A 19,121-nucleotide genomic window follows, 5' to 3' on the forward strand; every position below is an offset into this window, starting at 1 on the left:
ACTAGCTATAGACTAGACTATAGACTAGACTATAGACTAGACTATAGACTAGACTATAGACTAGACTATAGACTAGACTATAGACTAGACTATAGACTAGACTATAGACTAGACTATAGACTAGACTATAGACTAGACTATAGACTGACTATAGACTAGACTATAGACTAGACTATAGACTAGACTATAGACTAGACTATAGACTAGACTATAGACTAGACTATAGACTAGACTACTAGACTAGACTAGACTATAGACTAGACTATAGACTAGACTATAGACTAGACTATACTAGACTATAGACTACTATAGACTAGACTATAGACTAGACTATAGACCTAGACTATAGACTAGACTATAGACTAGACTCAGACTAGACTATAGACTAGATTATAGCCCAGACTATAGACTAACTATAGACTAGACTATAGACTAGACTATAGACTAGACTATAGACTAGACTATAGACTAGATTATAGCCTAGACTATAGACTAGACTATAGACTAGACTATAGACTAGACTATAGACTAGACTATAGTCTAGACTATAGACTAGACTATAGACTAGACTATAGACTAGACTAGACTATAGACTAGACTAAAGACTAGACTATAGACTAGACTATAGACTAGACTATAACTAGACTATAGACTAGACTATAGACTAACTAAAGACTAGACTATAGACTAGACTATAGACTAGACTATAGACTAGACTATAGACTAGACTATAGACTAGACTATAGACTAGACTATAGACTAGACTATAGACTAGACTATAGACTAGACTATAGACTAGACTATAGACTAGACTATAGACTAGACTATAGACTAGACTATAGACTAGACTATAGACTAGACTATAGACTAGACTATAGACTAGACTATAGACTAGACTATAGACTAGACTATAAACTAGACTATAGACTAGACTATAGACTAGACTATAGACTAGACTATAGACTAGACTATAGACTAGACTATAGACCAGACTATAGACTAAACTATAGACTAGACTATAGACTAGACTATAGACTAGACTATAGACTAGACTATAGACTAGACTATAGACTAGACTATAGACTAGACTATAGACTAGACTATAGACTAGACTATAGACTAGACTATAGACTTGACTATAGACTTGACTATAGACTAGATTATAGACTAGACTATTGACTAGATTATAGATTAGAATACAGCCAAAACTATATACTATAGACTAGACTTTAGACTAGAAGCTAGAATATACTTGACTATAGACTAGACTACAGACTTGAATATAGACTAGACTATAGACTAGACTATAGACTAGACTATAGACTAGACTATAGACTAGACTATAGACTAGACTATAGACTAGACTATAGACTAGACTATAGACTAGACTATATACTAGACTATAGACTAGACTATAGACTAGACTATAGACTAGACTATAGACTAGACTATAGACTAGACTATAGACTAGACTATAGACTAGACTATAGACTAGACTATAGACTAGACTATAGACTAGACTATAGACTAGACTTATAGACTAGACTATAGACTAGACTATAGACTAGACTAGACTATAGACTAGACTATAGACTAGACTAGACTATAGACTAGACTAGACTATAGACTAGACTATAGACTAGACTATAGACTAGACTATAGACTAGACTATAGACCAGACTATAGACTAGACTATAGACTAGACTATAGACTAGACTATAGACTAGACTATAGACTAGACTATAGACTAGACTATAGACTAGACTATAGACTAGACTATAGACTAGACTATAGACTAGACTATAGACTAGACTATAGACTAGACTATAGACTAGACTATAGACTAGACTATAGACTAGACTATAGACTAGACTATAGACTAGACTATAGACTAGACTATAGACTAGACTATAGACTAGACTAGACTAGACTATAGACTTGACTATAGACTTGACTATAGACTTGACTATAGACTAGATTATAGACTAGACTATTGACTAGATTATAGATTAGAATACAGCCAAAACTATATACTATAGACTAGACTTTAGACTAGAAGCTAGAATATACTTGACTATAGACTAGACTACAGACTTGAATATAGACTAGACTATAGACTAGAAATCTCCAAACGCTGGCTATACCCAAATATCCAGCTAACCGCTAAATCGCATTTCCCCACAATTGTCATTTGAAAAACGTCAAATTGACTACATAGCGAAAAATCTAAAACAAAATTATGCTGTTTTTTTTGGACTGAGTAGGATTTAATTTTGAAAACAATTTAGTCGGTCTCTCTGTGAGCATGCGTTTAAAACTCGTTTTTTTTCAAAAGGACTCTTAAAATTTTAGTTTTCTCTTTTTATGAATCAAAAGGATGCATTAAATAACAAATAAAATCCATATAATTTGAGAACTTAAGATTCAGTACCACGAAAATACTAACATTACATTGTATGAAAATAGACATACTCGTGTAAAGTTCAACGAATTTGCTTTAAAAGAAAATTTTAACAAAAAATTTAATTTTGTTTAAAAAATAGTGCAGATTTATTGTACTAAAATTTATAAAGAAAAATATACACTAAAATAATATAATAGACAAAATTTACTTTAAAAAAAATCTTAAATATTTTTAACATATATGTAACAATTGTAGAAACAAATCTCTTTAGTATTACTTTACTAAAGTAATAAATAACTTGCCAAATAACAAAAGAAAGAAATGAAACATCAATGACGCACTTTGATATTAATGTTTTTTCCAAAATGTTTTCAAAAAGTTTTTCTTCAACTATGTGGAACTATATATAAAAAATTTTAGATGTTAATATGTAATATAAAAAGAAATCTTAATTTATGACATACAAACAGCAAACAATCATAAAATTGATTTTTAGTATGAGTGAGACTCATTTTTGGAAAACAGCCTAGTTTTATACACTTACTAGTTTAAAAATAATGCAATCCTAAAAGTATACTATATATAAAATCAATTGCAAAAGAAACAAACAAGCAAACAAACTAAACAACAACAACATTGCTGTCGTCCATACCTGCATACAATTGCAATATAAATTCTAAAAAATCTATTCAAAAACTTCTAAAACCCCAAAAGAAAACGCTCTAACAAAAAAAAAACATGTTTAAAAAGTGGGTTAAACGTGTAAGCATAAGGTAAGAAGGAGTACAACTGCTATATAATGATATCTACTCACTTTCACTATATAATTTTTTTATTATAATATAATCTTTAGTTCTATTTTTATGATATTTTTTTCTTTATCCATCTAAAGTGCACTTAAAAAGTGACCCTTTTTGTAACATCTCTATACTCAACTCAACTAACCCCTGGTCCCCCTCTTTTGCCTTTTTTTATAACAATCCCCTCCCCACCTCCCTCCATTTAGTAAATTTCCTTGGCATTTTTGTAATTGCTTTCATATTTGTCAGTTTTGTTTTCCGTTTGTTTGTCAATAAAGTGTTTGTAAATTAAGAGCTTTCTGGTATTTAAACATTTATCAAATGAATTGTCAAGGTTTATTTGTTTGACATTTCATTAAGCCTCCATAAAAAGTTAAAAAGCAACCTTATCAAAGATTTAACGTTTCAATTTCATTAATGCGTGAACAATTCTCTATAGAGAAATTAACGTTATGGAAATCACAATTCAAATAATTTGTTTATCATATTATTCTTAAATAATAATGCTATAATTGAAATTACTTCGTAAAGGATGATTAAACAATTTGCGCCTTATTGAACATACAGTATTGTTCGAAACCAAAGCAACTATTTCATACAATATACTTATATTATATACATTAACGGTTCCCAAATTGGGTCCGTATCAATGTATCTGGGGCGAAGAGCTTCTATTTTTAAACATTTGTACCATTTCCCATGGATATGGATTCCGTTCCATATCTTATCTTTTGAGACCAAGAACGAATCAAACCAATTTCGAATAACATGTTCTGAAGTAAAACTTATCTCAGATAAAGCGTTCGAATTCAGTCGATGAAATAGTAATCAAACGGGACAAGGTCTGGACTATAATTTGGATGGGACAAAACTTCCCAAGGACTTCTTTCTTAATAGTTTTTAACTGGTATTAAAACGTGTGGCCGAACACTTTCATGACTGGCCGCATATTCTGATCGTTTTTCGGATAAATCTCACTTCCAACGAATCACTTGCATTCGGTGCAAATTACCTGTGATGATAGGATCAGATTTTAGTAGTACATAATAGATAGAATACCCTTTTGGTCCTCCAAATACAGAGGCCCATGGATTTGGTATTTAATCGGTTGATTTGCGAAGTTTTACATATGATCTCCTACGTTTTAGATTATCATAATGGATGTATTCTTCATCACAAGTAATGATTCGATTCGGGCCAGATTTCTGTAGTACATAATAGATAGAATACCCTTTTGGACCCACTAAATATAGAGTATTATCTTAGCGCCCTGGATATTTGGCATTGATGTCGATTGTATTTGTTGTACTACTTAGTGTAGAACATGTTCCCTTGGTGAACCGCCTTCAACTTCGTATTATTGCAATTCTGGGTAATTTATGACGACTCCAGTATCTAAAAAATGAAGGAGTCCAATGACTACTAAGGATTACTTGACTCGTGATTTGACCAAAATACCTATTGATGAAGATCGTTCTTTGGTCTACCAAATAAGAAGAGAGTTTTAAATCAATCGAAGCAAATAGTAGCCAAACGAGACAAAGTCTGGACTATAAGGTGGGTGTGGCAAAACTTCCCAAGTACTTCTTTCTTAATAGTTTTTAACTAGTATAACAACATGTGGCCGAGCATATTGTCATGATGTAATATTACATTTTCTGACCGCTTTTCGGATAAATCTCACTTCCAACGAATCACTTGCATTCGGTGCAAGTTACCTGTGATGATCGGGCCTGATTTTAGTAGTACATAATAGATAGAATACCATTTTGGTCCCTCCAAATACAGAGGCCCATGGATTTGGTATTTATTCGGTTAATTTGCGGAGTTTTACATACGATCTCCTACGTTTTAGATTATCATAATGGATGTATTCTTCATCACAAGTAATGATTCGATTCGGCTGCATTTCGGTCAATTACAATTCGTCATTCAAGATTTTTCGGTATCAATTATTATGGTATCCAATTTCCGGACTTTTAGATTAATCCTGCTGCTTGCAAAAGTTTTGAAATCTATGCCTGATTCACAACTTGAATCCTATTAGCAGACAACTAACTTTGGGACCTTAAGGGGGCTGGCCGGAGTTATGCCCTCCCATCGATGTGGGAGAGATCCGTTTCCCTTAATAACCTACTACTTAGTCGTTAGTTTCCTTGCCTTTAGAAGTGATGTCTTACAACCTGCCCTAAGCGTTTCAACTATAGACGAATCATTTTTTAACTTTTGACCGAACCGGCATGAGAAAGGAGTTTTTCGGATTGCCAGCAGCCACTAGATCCTGTTTTTCAGAAGAATACTCTAGCAAAATAACATTTTCGAGACCGTTGATTCTTCCGAATCTGGCAACGAAAACGAGACACAAAAAATCTTGCGTAACAAGATTGTCGTCCATTGCCTCCTTTCGATTCACACCCTTGGATCTCCTTAACTTCATATTGCATATAGAAATATAGAAATACTGAGTGACGAAGTTTTTTCCAAAGTAGAAAAGTCTCACAGGGGAGGACTCTTCCAAAAAAAACACTTACGGGTAGTTTCTCTCAAATCTCTCTAACGACTTGCCAGAAAATCCGGTATTTACAATAACTCGTGGAGATGCATTCTATCAATCCGATCGACACCTTGGATTCCCTTTGCATCACCAGTAGTATGCCACTGCCTTCTGACTATTGCTAGATAACAACGAGATATCGTCTCCTCGAAATACTGATAGGTGCATGTTTCTCCAAAAGAGTAGACTCTCAGAAGTGAACTCTCCCTAATACCGAAGGGGCAGAAGATTCTTTTGAATTTGGCGACAACTACTTAATGACCCTACACATCTCTAATCCATCTTAGTCAGGAAATCTAGAAATCTCTTCTCCTTAGTCCGTCTGCTATTTACAATACTCATGGAGGGGCCATCATAGCGTCTTGTGGGCAACCTATGAACAGATATTGTCAGAGAGCAGAGCTTTCTCCTCCTAATTCTGAGTCAAGCATGTTTCCCCAAGGAGTGATCCGACAATCTCAGATTAACATCCATATTCTGTTCATCTAGTTAAGTAACCTCAAAATACTGATTAGCGCATGTTTCTCCAAAAGAGTAGACTCTCAGAAGTGGACTTTCCCTAATTAATATCGAAGGGGCCGAAGATTCTTTCGAATTTGGCTACAACTACTAAATGACCCTACACATCTCTAATCTATCTTAGCGAGGAAATCCAGAGATCTCTTCTCCTCCGTGCGTCTGCTATTTACAATACTCGTGGAGGACCATCATAGCGTCTTGTGGGCGACCTATGAACAGATATCGTCAGAGAGCAGAGTTTTCTCCTCCAATTTCTGAGTTACGCATGTTTCCCCAAGGAGTGATCCGACAATCTCAGATTAACATCCATATTCAGTTCATCTAGTTAAGTAACCACGAAATACTGATTGGCGCATGTTTCTCCAAAAGAGTAGACTCTCAGAAGTGGACTTTCCCTAATTAATACCGAAGGGGCCGAAGATTCTTTCGAATTTGGCTACAACTACTAAATGACCCTTCACATCTCTAATCTATCTTAGCGAGGAAATCCAGAGATCTCCGTGAATCTCTTCTCTATTGTGCGTCGACTATTTACAATACTTGTGGAGGGCCACCATAGCGTCATGTGGGCGACCTATGAACAGATATTGTCAGAAAGCAGAGCTTTCTCCTCCAAATTCTCAGATTAACATCCATATTCAGTTAAGTAACCTTTAGTTGTACACTCTTCTAAAGTCGAGAACTACTATAAAAATGTTCCAAAACTCGCACATAAGAACATTTGGACCACAGACTTCAGACTTCGCATCGCAACATAATTGTTAATCGGGCAAATGTTATTATGGACTTGTAATCAGTTGCCGACTTGTCGCTATAAAAATAAATTTCTTTTTTGGTTTGTTTTAATATTTTTTTCAAACAGTTCCAAGATTTGATTCGAAACTAATGTACAACTAGAGCCAAAGATTTGAGCCCTTGAAAATTCTTTAGAAGTACTACTTTGGAATCACAACAATCTATTAAAGAAGGGGTAGCGATACACTAATTTCAAGTTTGCTGATCAAGAAACTGAAGTTGGCACCCGATTGTACCTATAAACATATAAATAGGCATATAATATCCTAATGGAATGAAAATGTAAAAGAGTGAAATTTCCATTTTTTTAAACTCTCTTTGGTGAAGGGTATATAAGATTCGGCACAGCCGAATATAGAACTCTTACTTGTTTATGTATGCATTTACTGTAATCTTTAACAGACGCCAGCAATTTTTTTCATAGAATTTTTAAATACAATTTTAGGATTATTTTCCACATCACCATTTGTAATATTTGATATGTATGAAGAAAATTTAATTTTCAATTCTTTTGAAATAAATTTTCTATCCCTTTTTTCTACATATTTTAAATAATTTCTAATGGGGTTTTGTGGAATAACTAGAGTACGTGGGATAATGCTAAAGCAACAGACAACAAACCACATATAGTATGAAACTTTTGATCATGATGCCATATTTGCGTGCATTAAATATTAAATATGTAGAAGAAAAAAATAATAATAATGAGAGAAATACATAATGAATGGACCGGGTGTATGTATGTATGTTAAGTATTTCATTTTATTTTAAAATTCAACATGGAAAATAATCTCCTAAAAAAAATATTTATTAAAATAAAGTACTTTTTATCTAGGCTATGAAATTGGGCGCTTAGAAAATGCTTTAAAGGAAAAAATATAAAAACAAAAACTATTAACTGGAAAATGTATATTGAAAACTAAAGGAATCAATACTTAAGCTATAAAACAATAAGCTAAAAACCTTTTATATTTAAACAGATACACAATACAATTCATCTTCATTTATTTTCCATTTTGCTGTTTTTTATTTTCAGTGCAACTCGTGGATTTTCCGTTGAAACGTCTCCAACAAATGAAAAACCACCTGAACAACAAAATAATAAAACGGAACCCACACCGCCACCCTCTGTGCCTGAAATTGACGAATATCAAACAGCCTCCAGTACGGTTAGTGACATTGCCGGTGCTGATGTTGTTGGCACAAGTTCACAACAGGGTGTGGGTGGTGGTGGTGGCGTTGGTGTTGTTGCTAACAGAAATTCACTTTCAAATCAAGAATCCATCGATTATGATGCCTTATACGAAGAGGAAGAAGATACAAGTATTAGCATGGAAGCCCATGGATCAATGATATCACATTTATTGTCACAAGTTAAAATTGGTATGGACTTGACAAAAGTTGTACTGCCAACATTTATATTAGAAAGACGTTCCCTATTGGAAATGTATGCTGACTATTTTGCCCATCCAGATTTATTTTTAAAGTAAGTTCCTTAGAAATTAATTTGTAATTTTTAGACATAGTTTTAATTTGTTTTGTATTCTTTTAGGATTGCCGATTTAGATAGTCCACGTGAACGTATTGTACAGGTTTGTCGTTGGTATTTAAGTGCTTATCATGCTGGACGTAAAAGTGCTGTTGCCAAAAAACCCTACAATCCTATATTAGGTGAAGTTTTTCAATGTCATTGGGATATTCCTGGTAAGTGGGCTTTCCATTGAACTTGTGTAGTATAAATTCAGGCATATAGATTATAGATTGCATTGTAGATTAGACTGTAGACTAAACTATATTGTAAACTATTGAATAGACTAGACTATAGACTAGACTATAGACAAGACTATAGACTTGATTATAGACTTGACTATAGACTTGACTATAGACTAGCCTATAGACTTGACTATAGACTAGCCTATAGACTAGACTATAGACTAGACTATATACTAGACAATAGACTAGACAATAGACTAGACTATAGACTAGACTATAGACTAGACTATAGACTAGACTATAGACTAGACTATAGACTAGACTATAGACTATAGACTAGACTATAGACTAGACTATAGACTAGACTATAGACTAGACTATAGACTGACTATAGACTAGACTATAGACTAGACTATAGACTAGACTATAGACTAGACTATAGACTAGACTATAGACTAGACTATAGACTAGACTATAGACTAGACTATAGACCAGACTATAGACTAGACTATAGACTAGACTATAGACTAGACTATAGACTAGACTATAGACTAGACTATAGACTAGACTAGACTAGACTATAGACTAGACTATAGACTAGACTATAGACTAGACTATAGACTAGACTGTAGACTATAGACTATAGACTAGACTATAGACTAGACTATAGACTAGACTATAGACTAGACTATAGACTAGACTATAGACTAGACTATAGACTAGACTATAGACTAGACTAGACTATAGAGTAGACTATAGACTAGACTATAGACTAGACTATAGACTAGACTGTAGACTAGACTATAGACTAGACAATAGACTAGACTATAGACTAGACTAGACTATAGAGTAGACTAGACTATAGACTAGACTAGACTATAGAGTAGACTAGACTATAGACTAGACTATAGACTAGACTATAGACTAGACTAGACTATAGACTAGATTGTAGACTACACTATAGACTACACTATAGACTAGACTATAGACTACACTATACACTAGACTATAGACTAGACTATAGACTAGACTATAGACTAGACTATAGACTAGACTATAGACTAGACTATAGACTAGACTATAGACTAGACTATAGACTAGACTATAGACTAGACTATAGACTAGATAGACTAGACTATAGACTAGACTATAGACTAGACTATAGACTAGACTATAGACTAGACTATAGACTAGACTATAGACTAGACTATAGACTAGACTATAGACTAGACTATAGACTAGACTATAGACTAGACTATAGACTAGACTATAGACTAGACTATAGACTAGACTATAGACTAGACTATAGACTAGACTATAGACTAGACTATAGACTAGACTATAGACTAGACTATAGACTAGACTATAGACTAGACTATAGACTAGACTATAGACTAGACTATAGACTAGACTATAGACTAGACTATAGACTAGACTATAGACTAGACTATAGACTAGACTATAGACTAGACTATAGACTAGACTATAGGCTAGACTATAGACTAGACTATAGACTAGACTATAGACTAGACTATAGACTAGACTATAGACTAGACTATAGACTAGACTATAGACTAGACTATAGACTAGACTATAGACTAGACTATAGACTAGACTATAGACTAGACTATAGACTAGACTATAGACTAGACTATAGACTAGACTATAGACTAGACTATAGACTAGACTATAGACTAGACTATAGACTAGACTATAGACTAGACTAGACTAGACTATAGACTAGACTATAGACTAGACTATAGACTAGACTATAGACTAGACTATAGACTAGACTATAGACTAGACTATAGACTAGACTATAGACTAGACTATAGACTAGACTATAGACTAGACTATAGACTAGACTATAGACTAGACTATAGACTAGACTATAGACTAGACTATAGACTAGACTATAGACTAGACTATAGACTAGACTATAGACTAGACTATAGACTAGACTATAGACTAGACTAAACTAGACTATAAGACTAGACTATAGACTAGACTATAGACTAGGAACTATAGACTAGACTATAGACTAGACTATAGACTAGACTATAGACTAGACTATAGACTAGACTATAGACTAGACTATAGACTAGACTATAGACTAGACTATAGATAGACTATAGACTAGACTATAGACTAGACTATAGACTAGACTATAGACTAGACTATAGACTAGACTATAGACTAGACTATAGACTAGACTATAGACTAGACTATAGACTAGACTATAGACTAGACTATAGACTAGACTATAGACTAGACTATAGACTAGACTATAGAATAGCTATAGACTAGACTATAGACTAGACTATAGAATAGACTATAGACTAGACTATAGACTAGACTATAGACTAGACTATAGACTAGACTATAGACTAGACTATAGACTAGACTATAGACCAGACTATAGACTAGACTATAGACTTGACTAATGGACTTACCTATAGACTTGACTATAGACTTGACTATAGACTTGACTAATGGACTTGACTATAGGCTTGACTAATGGACTTGACTAATGGACTTGACTATAGACTTGACTATAGACTTGACTATAGACTTCACTGAAGACTTGACTATAGACTTGACTATAGACTTGACTTTAGCCTTGACTATAGACTTGACTATAGACTTGACTATAGACTTGACTAATGGACTTGACTAATGGACTTGACTATAGACTTGACTAATGGACTTGACTAATGGACTTGACTATAGACTTGACTATAGACTTGACTATAGACTTGACTAAAGACTTGACTATAGACTTGACTATAGACTTGACTTTAGCCTTGACTATAGACTTGACTATAGACTTGACTATAGACTTGACTATAGACTTGACTATAGACTTGACTATAGACTTGACTATAGACTTGACTAATGGACTTGACTATAGACTTGACTATAGGCTTGACTAATGGACTTGACTATAGACTTGACTAATGGACTTGACTATAGACTTGACTAATGGACTTGACTATAGACTTGACTAATGGACTTGACTATAGACTTGACTATAGCCTGTAGAAATTTCGAAATTTTCTATAAAAAGTAAAAATTTCGAAAAATTTTTCTAAAAAGTAAAATTTCGAAACATTTTTCTAAAATGTGAAAATTTCGAAAAATTTCTATAAAATGTGAAAATTTCGAAAATTTTCTATAAAATATGAAAATTTCGAAACTTTTCTATAAAATGTGAAAATTTCGAAACTTTTCTATAAAATGTGAAAATTTCGAAAATTTTCTATAAAATGTGAAAATTTCGAAAATTTTCTAAAAAATGTGAATATTTCGAAAATTTTCTATAAAATGTGAAAATTTCGAAAATATTCTATGAAAAAGATAACATTTCACAAATTTTCTATAAACATTGTAACGAAATTTTTCTAAAAAAAATCTTTAAATACTAGATTTTTCGAAAATGTTCTTCAGATGTAAAATTTATTGAAAATTTTCTATAAATTTTAAATTTATCAAAAATTTTTTTTAATCATAAACTAACAAAGTTAAGAATTTAAAGTAAACCAGTAAATTTATTGAATTGTACGTTTGCAGGTGAAAATCCCGATGAAAATAATGTTCAAGATGGTCCTATACCCTGGTGCCGAAGAGATCAGTTAACATTTTTAGCCGAACAAGTTTCACATCATCCACCCAGTATGTATTGAAACTTAATGCCTAAAAATTAAAAACAAATTTAATGAAAATTATGTATTTTTTTTAGTTTCTGCGTTTTATGCCGAACATTTTAATAAGAAAATCACTTTCTCTGCTCATGTCTGGACTAAATCAAAATTTTTGGGTTTATCAGTGGGTGTACATAATATTGGCGAAGGTGTTGTTACCCTAGTAGATCGTGGTGAAGAATATATTGTTACCTTTCCCAATGGTTATGGGCGGTGAGTTTTTTTTTTATTGTTGTTTTCTTTACTTTTCTTGGTATTTATGAGATTATTTTGTATCTTATTGGTAGTTCTATTTTAACTATACCCTGGATTGAATTGGGTGGTTCGGTGGAAATCAAATGTCCTCAAACTGGCTATTATGCTCAAGTGGAATTTTTGACTAAACCATTTTATGGCGGTAAACGTAATAAAGTTACTTGTGAGGTAAGTTTTTTTGTTTTGTTGATAATACAGATTTTGATTGTTTTATTTGTTTTTATTAAAATTTTTTGTTAATTTTATTTAGATTTATTCTCCCAATGAAAAGAAACCATTTGTTTCAATTGCTGGCGAATGGAGTGGTTTGATGGAAGCTAAATGGCATGATACACATGTAATGTATTTCTTTTTTACTCTCTTTTTATATTCCAACTATTGTTTTCAATATTATTTTCAATTATATTTTTGCATTAGCTTTTTGGTTTATTTTTGTATATGAAGTCAACTTTTCTTAAAGAATTGAGAGAGATTTTAAGAAAATTTTAAACAAAAAAGTTAAATTCATATACAATATTTGTATGCTGCTTATGTATGTAATATTTTGATATTCTTAAACAAATTATGTACATCAAAACCATCTGTTTTGGAAATCGAATACATTCCTCTAGGAATGTATGACATATTAACATGGTTTTGAAATAACTTAATACAATAACTTTCTACTAATTGTAGAATATATTTTTATATTTAATAACGTATTTGTCCTCCTGTATTACAAGTATTACTATTTTATATAAATTAAAATTAATAATTTTTATATATTTTTATCTTTTTTCTACTTACACTTTTTAAACAAATCCTTAAACCAAAATTTCTTTAACACATACTCTTCCTCATCCGCCTTTCCCGCTCCTTCCTACTCTCACTCACTGACCACAAGTATTTAAGCTTATTATCATACTATAAACTAAGTTTAAAACTATAAACCCCCAACATTTCTCCCCCCCCCCACTACACCGCAACTGTCGATTACTTGTACTTCTCTCTTAAATATTCTGGTCTAAATTTCTATGTTTATCTAGAAAATTAATTGTTTATGTTTAAACTATTGAGTGTATGTGTGTGTGTGTGTTGGTGTATTGGTGCTTGTATCTGTTTTATACCTCTATAAAACCTTTTTTTTAGACCATAGTTAATTGTATCCGTTTTGTATATTGGTTGTGTAGAGTGCGTGTGTTATCGAAATACTTTTTAAAATTAATATAATTGAAAATTTGTTGCAACAAAAAAAAAAAAAAAAAAAAAAAAAAACAGAAATGTCATGTTAAATTCAATGGGAAATTTGTTTTGTCTTCTTTTTTGCAAAATTTTTTAATTTTCTAGAAAACTGAAGTATTTGTCGATGTAAATCGTATACCAATATTTAAGAAACAAGTTCGACCAATCGTTGAACAGGAAGAATACGAATCAAGACGTGTTTGGAAGGAAGTAACCGCTGGACTCAAGTAATGATTGTTTTTTATTATTATTATTATTATTATTCATTATTTATATAAACATTTTTATTTTGTAAAGTTATTGTTATTGGTAATATTTTAGGCCAAAATGAAGATTACAATCGTTATTATGGCAACTCAATTAATTATAATTAGAAATTTTGCAAATTGATTAGATAACAGACTGTAGAATAGACTACGGCAATAAACTATACTATGGACTAGATATAGACTAGACTATAAACCAGACTATAGAGACTAGACTATAGACTAGACTTTAGACTAAACTATGGACTAGACTATAGAATAGACTATACACCAGACTAGACTATAGACCAGACAATAGACTCGACTATAGACTATACTTTAGACTAGTCTGCTTCAGACCAGACTGTAGATTAGTCAATGGTCATGGCTATAAACTAGAATAGACAATAGAGTAGACTATAGACTATACTATAGACCAGACTATAGACTAGACCATAGACTTGACTATAGACTAGACTATAGATAAGACTATAGACTAAACTATAAACTTGACTATAAACATGACTAGACTAGACTGGACTATTGACTAGACTATTGACTAGACTATAGACTAGACTATAGACTAGACTATAGACTATAGACTAGACTATAGACTAGACTATAGACTAGAATATAGACTAGACTATAGACTAGACTATAGGCTAGACTATAGACTAGACTATAGACTAGACTATAGACTAGACTATAGACTAGACTATAGACTAGACTATAGACTAGACTATAGACTAGACTATAGACTAGACTATAGACTAGACTATAGACTAGACTATAGACTAGACTATAGACTAGACTATAGACTAGACTATAGAATAGACTATAGACTAGACTATAGACTAGACTATAGACTAGACTATAGACTAGACTATAGACTAGACTATAGACTATAGACTAGACTATAGACTAGACTATAGACTAGACTATAGGATATCGACTAGACTATAGACTAGACTATAGACTAGACTATAGACTAGACTATAGACTAGACTAGACTATAGACTAGACTATAGACTACTAGACTAGACTATAGGACTAGACTATAGACTAGACTATAGACTAGACTATAGACTAGACTATAGACTAGACTATAGACTAGACTATAGACTAGACTATAGACTAGACTATAGACTAAACTATAGACTAGACTATAGACTGGACTATAGACTAGACTATAGACTAGACTATAGACCAGACTATAAACTATACTATAGACTACACTATAGACTACAGTATAGACTATACTATAGACTAGGCTATAGACTAGACTATAGACTAGACTATAGACTAGACTATAGACTAGACTATAGACTAGACTATAGACTAGACTATAGACTAGACTATAGACTAGACTATAGACTAGACTATAGACTAGACTATAGACTAGACTATAGACTAGACTATAGACTAGACTATAGACTAGACTATAGACTAGACTATAGACTAGACTATAGACTAGACTATAGACTAGACTAGACTATAGACTAGACTAGACTAGACTATAGACTAGACTAGACTATAGACTAGACTATAGACTAGACTATAGACTAGACTATAGACTAGACTAGACTATAGACTAGACTATAGACTAGACTATAGACTAGACTATAGACTAGACTATAGACTAGACTATAGACTAGACTAGACTAGACTATAGACTAGACTATAGACTAGACTAGACTATAGGCTAGACTAGACTGTAGACTAGACTAGACTATAGACTAGACTATAGACTAGACTATAGACTAGACTATAGACTAGACTATAGACTAGACTATAGACTAGACTATAGACTAGACTATAGACTAGACTATAGACTAGACTATAGACTAGACTATAGACTAGACTATAGACTAGACTATAGACTAGACTATAGACTAGACTATAGACTAGACTATAGACTAGACTATAGACTAGACTATAGACTAGACTATAGACTAGACTATAGACTAGACTATAGACTAGACTATAGACTAGACTATAGACTAGACTATAGACTAGACTATAGACTAGACTATAGACTAGACTATAGACTAGACTATAGACTAGACTATAGACTAGACTATAGACTAGACTATAGACTAGACTATAGACTAGACTATAGACTAGACTATAGACTAGACTATAGACTAGACTATAGACTAGACTATAGACTAGACTATAGACTAGACTATAGACTAGACTATAGACTAGACTATAGACTAGACTATAGACTAGACTATAGACTAGACTATAGACTAGACTATAGACTAGACTATAGACTAGACTATAGACTAGACTATAGACTAGACTATAGACTAGACTATAGACTAGACTATAGACTAGACTATAGACTAGACTATAGACTAGACTATAGACTAGACTATAGACTAGACTATAGACTAGACTATAGACTAGACTATAGAGACTATAGACTAGACTATAGACTAGACTATAGACTAGACTATAGACTAGACTATAGACTACACTATAGACTAGACTATAGACTACACTATAGACTAGACTATCTAGACTAGACTAGACTATAGACTAGACTATAGACTAGACTATAGACTAGACTATAGACTAGACTATAGACTAGACTATAGACTAGACTATAGACTAGACTATAGACTAGACTATAGACTAGACTATAGACTAGACTATAGACTAGACTATAGACTATACTATAGACTAGACTATAGACTAGACTATAGACTAGACTATAGACTAGACTATAGACTAGACTATAGACTAGACTATAGACTAGACTAGACTAGACTATAGACTAGACTATAGACTAGACTATAGACTAGACTATAGACTAGACTATAGACTAGACTATAGACTAGACTATAGACTAGACTATAGACTAGACTATAGACTAGACTATAGACTAGACTATAGACTAGACTATAGACTAGACTATAGACTAGACTATAGACTATACTATAGACGACTATAGACTACACTATAGACTAGACTATGACTACACTATAGACTAGACTATAGACTAGACTATAGACTAGACTATATAGACTATAGACTAGACTATAGACTAGACTATAGACTAGACTATAGACTAGACTATAGACTAGACTATAGACTAAACTATAGACTAGACTATAGACTACACTATAGACTAGACTATAGACTACACTATAGACTAGACTATAGACTAGACTATAGACTAGACTATAGACTAGACTATAGACTAGACTATAGACTAGACTATAGACTAGACTATAGACTAGACTATAGACTAGACTATAGACTAGACTATAGACTAGACCATAGACTAGACTATAGACTATACTATAGACTAGACTATAGACTAGACTATAGACTAGACTATAGACTAGACTATAGACTAGACTATAGACTAGACTATAGACTAGACTATAGACTAGACTATAGACTAGACTATAGACTAGACTATAGACTGGACTATAGACTGGACTATAGACTGGACTATAGACTGGACTATAGACTAGACTATAGACTAGACTATAGACTAGACTATAGACTAGACTATAGACTAGACTATAGACTAGACTATAGACTAGACTATAGACTACACTATAGACTAGACTATAGACTAGGAAAAAGAATATTTTCAAATGAAAAAGATAAAACGAAAAAGACATTTAAGAGACGACAACATATTTGTTGTTAGACAATTGCTGTTAAACTAGACTATAGACTAGACTATAGACTAGACTATAGACTAGACTATAGACTAGACTATAGACTAGACTATAGACTACACTATAGACTAGACTATAGACTACACTATAGACTAGACTATAGACTAGACTATAGACTAGACTATAGACTAGACTATAGACTAGACTATAGACTAGACTATAGACTAGACTATAGACTAGACTATAGACTAGACTATAGACTAGACTATAAACTAGACTATAGACTAGACTATAGACTAGACTATAGACTAGACTATAGACTAGACTATAGACTAGACTATAGACTAGACTATAGACTATACTATAGACTAGACTATAGACTAGACTATAGACTAGACTATAGACTAGACTATAGACTAGACTATAGACTAGACTATAGACTAGACTATAGACTAGACTATAGACTAGACTATAGACTAGACTATAGACTAGACTATAGACTAGACTATAGACTAGACTATAGACTAGACTATAGACTAGACTATAGACTAGACTATAGACTAGACTATAGACTAGACTATAGACTAGACTATAGACTAGACTATAGACTTGACTATAGACTTGACTATAGACTAGACTATAGATAGGACTATAGAATAGACTATGGACTAGACTATAGATTGGACTATAGACTAGACTAGATTTGACTTTAGACTAGACTATATGGTAGATTATAGGCTGGACTATGAAGTGGAAATTTCCTATCAAAAATATATTTTTTTAGTTTTCAATTATTACATTACTAATTCCTTTATTTTCCCTCCCGTTAAGATTCAATGACATTGAAAAGGCAACAAATGCTAAATGCAAAGTCGAACAAATACAGAGAGAAGAAGCCAAGGCTAGAAAAGAAACTGAAATGTCCTGGGAACATAAGGTGAGTACATAATTAAGAATTATACAAATTTAACATTATAATTTAAACAATTTTTAATTAAAAAAATTATATTATTATAGTATTTCAAACCAGTGGGTGAAAATTGGATCTATACCAAACCCTTAAGCCAGCGTGTTTATTTACAAGAAAAAGAAAGTAAAGATAATAAAGCTAAATGCTAAAAATGTGCAAAGTATAATAAATAATATGAAAAAGAAAACATCTGTCTCATATCACTAAATAAAAAGTAAAAAAATAAACGAATGCCGCCAAATGAAAAAACAAACTAGTAAAGGAAATATTGAGTAATAAATGTTTATAATAAAAACAAAAACT

At 32.3% G+C, this 19,121-nt stretch overlaps 1 protein-coding gene across 1 annotated transcript in view; it reads left to right on the forward strand.

The window, feature by feature from the left end:
* LOC119615086 (oxysterol-binding protein-related protein 9-like) overlaps positions 1–14,193 on the forward strand; it is a 16,405-nt gene extending 2,212 nt beyond the window's left edge. The window contains exons 2-8 of the mRNA XM_037971158.1: positions 8,109–8,558; positions 8,625–8,776; positions 12,356–12,457; positions 12,525–12,699; positions 12,774–12,909; positions 12,992–13,078; positions 14,068–14,193. Of these exons, the coding sequence (XP_037827086.1) occupies positions 8,109–8,558; positions 8,625–8,776; positions 12,356–12,457; positions 12,525–12,699; positions 12,774–12,909; positions 12,992–13,078; positions 14,068–14,193 (1,228 nt within the window). The remainder of the gene's footprint in view (positions 1–8,108; positions 8,559–8,624; positions 8,777–12,355; positions 12,458–12,524; positions 12,700–12,773; positions 12,910–12,991; positions 13,079–14,067) is intronic.
* The last annotated feature ends 4,928 nt before the right edge of the window (positions 14,194–19,121 follow it).

Source organism: Lucilia sericata, unplaced genomic scaffold (assembly GCF_015586225.1).
Source record: "Lucilia sericata isolate MDLA Ls3-8-SP2 unplaced genomic scaffold, ASM1558622v1 Contig004033F_arrow, whole genome shotgun sequence".
NCBI classification, from domain to species: Eukaryota; Metazoa; Arthropoda; class Insecta; order Diptera; family Calliphoridae; genus Lucilia; species Lucilia sericata.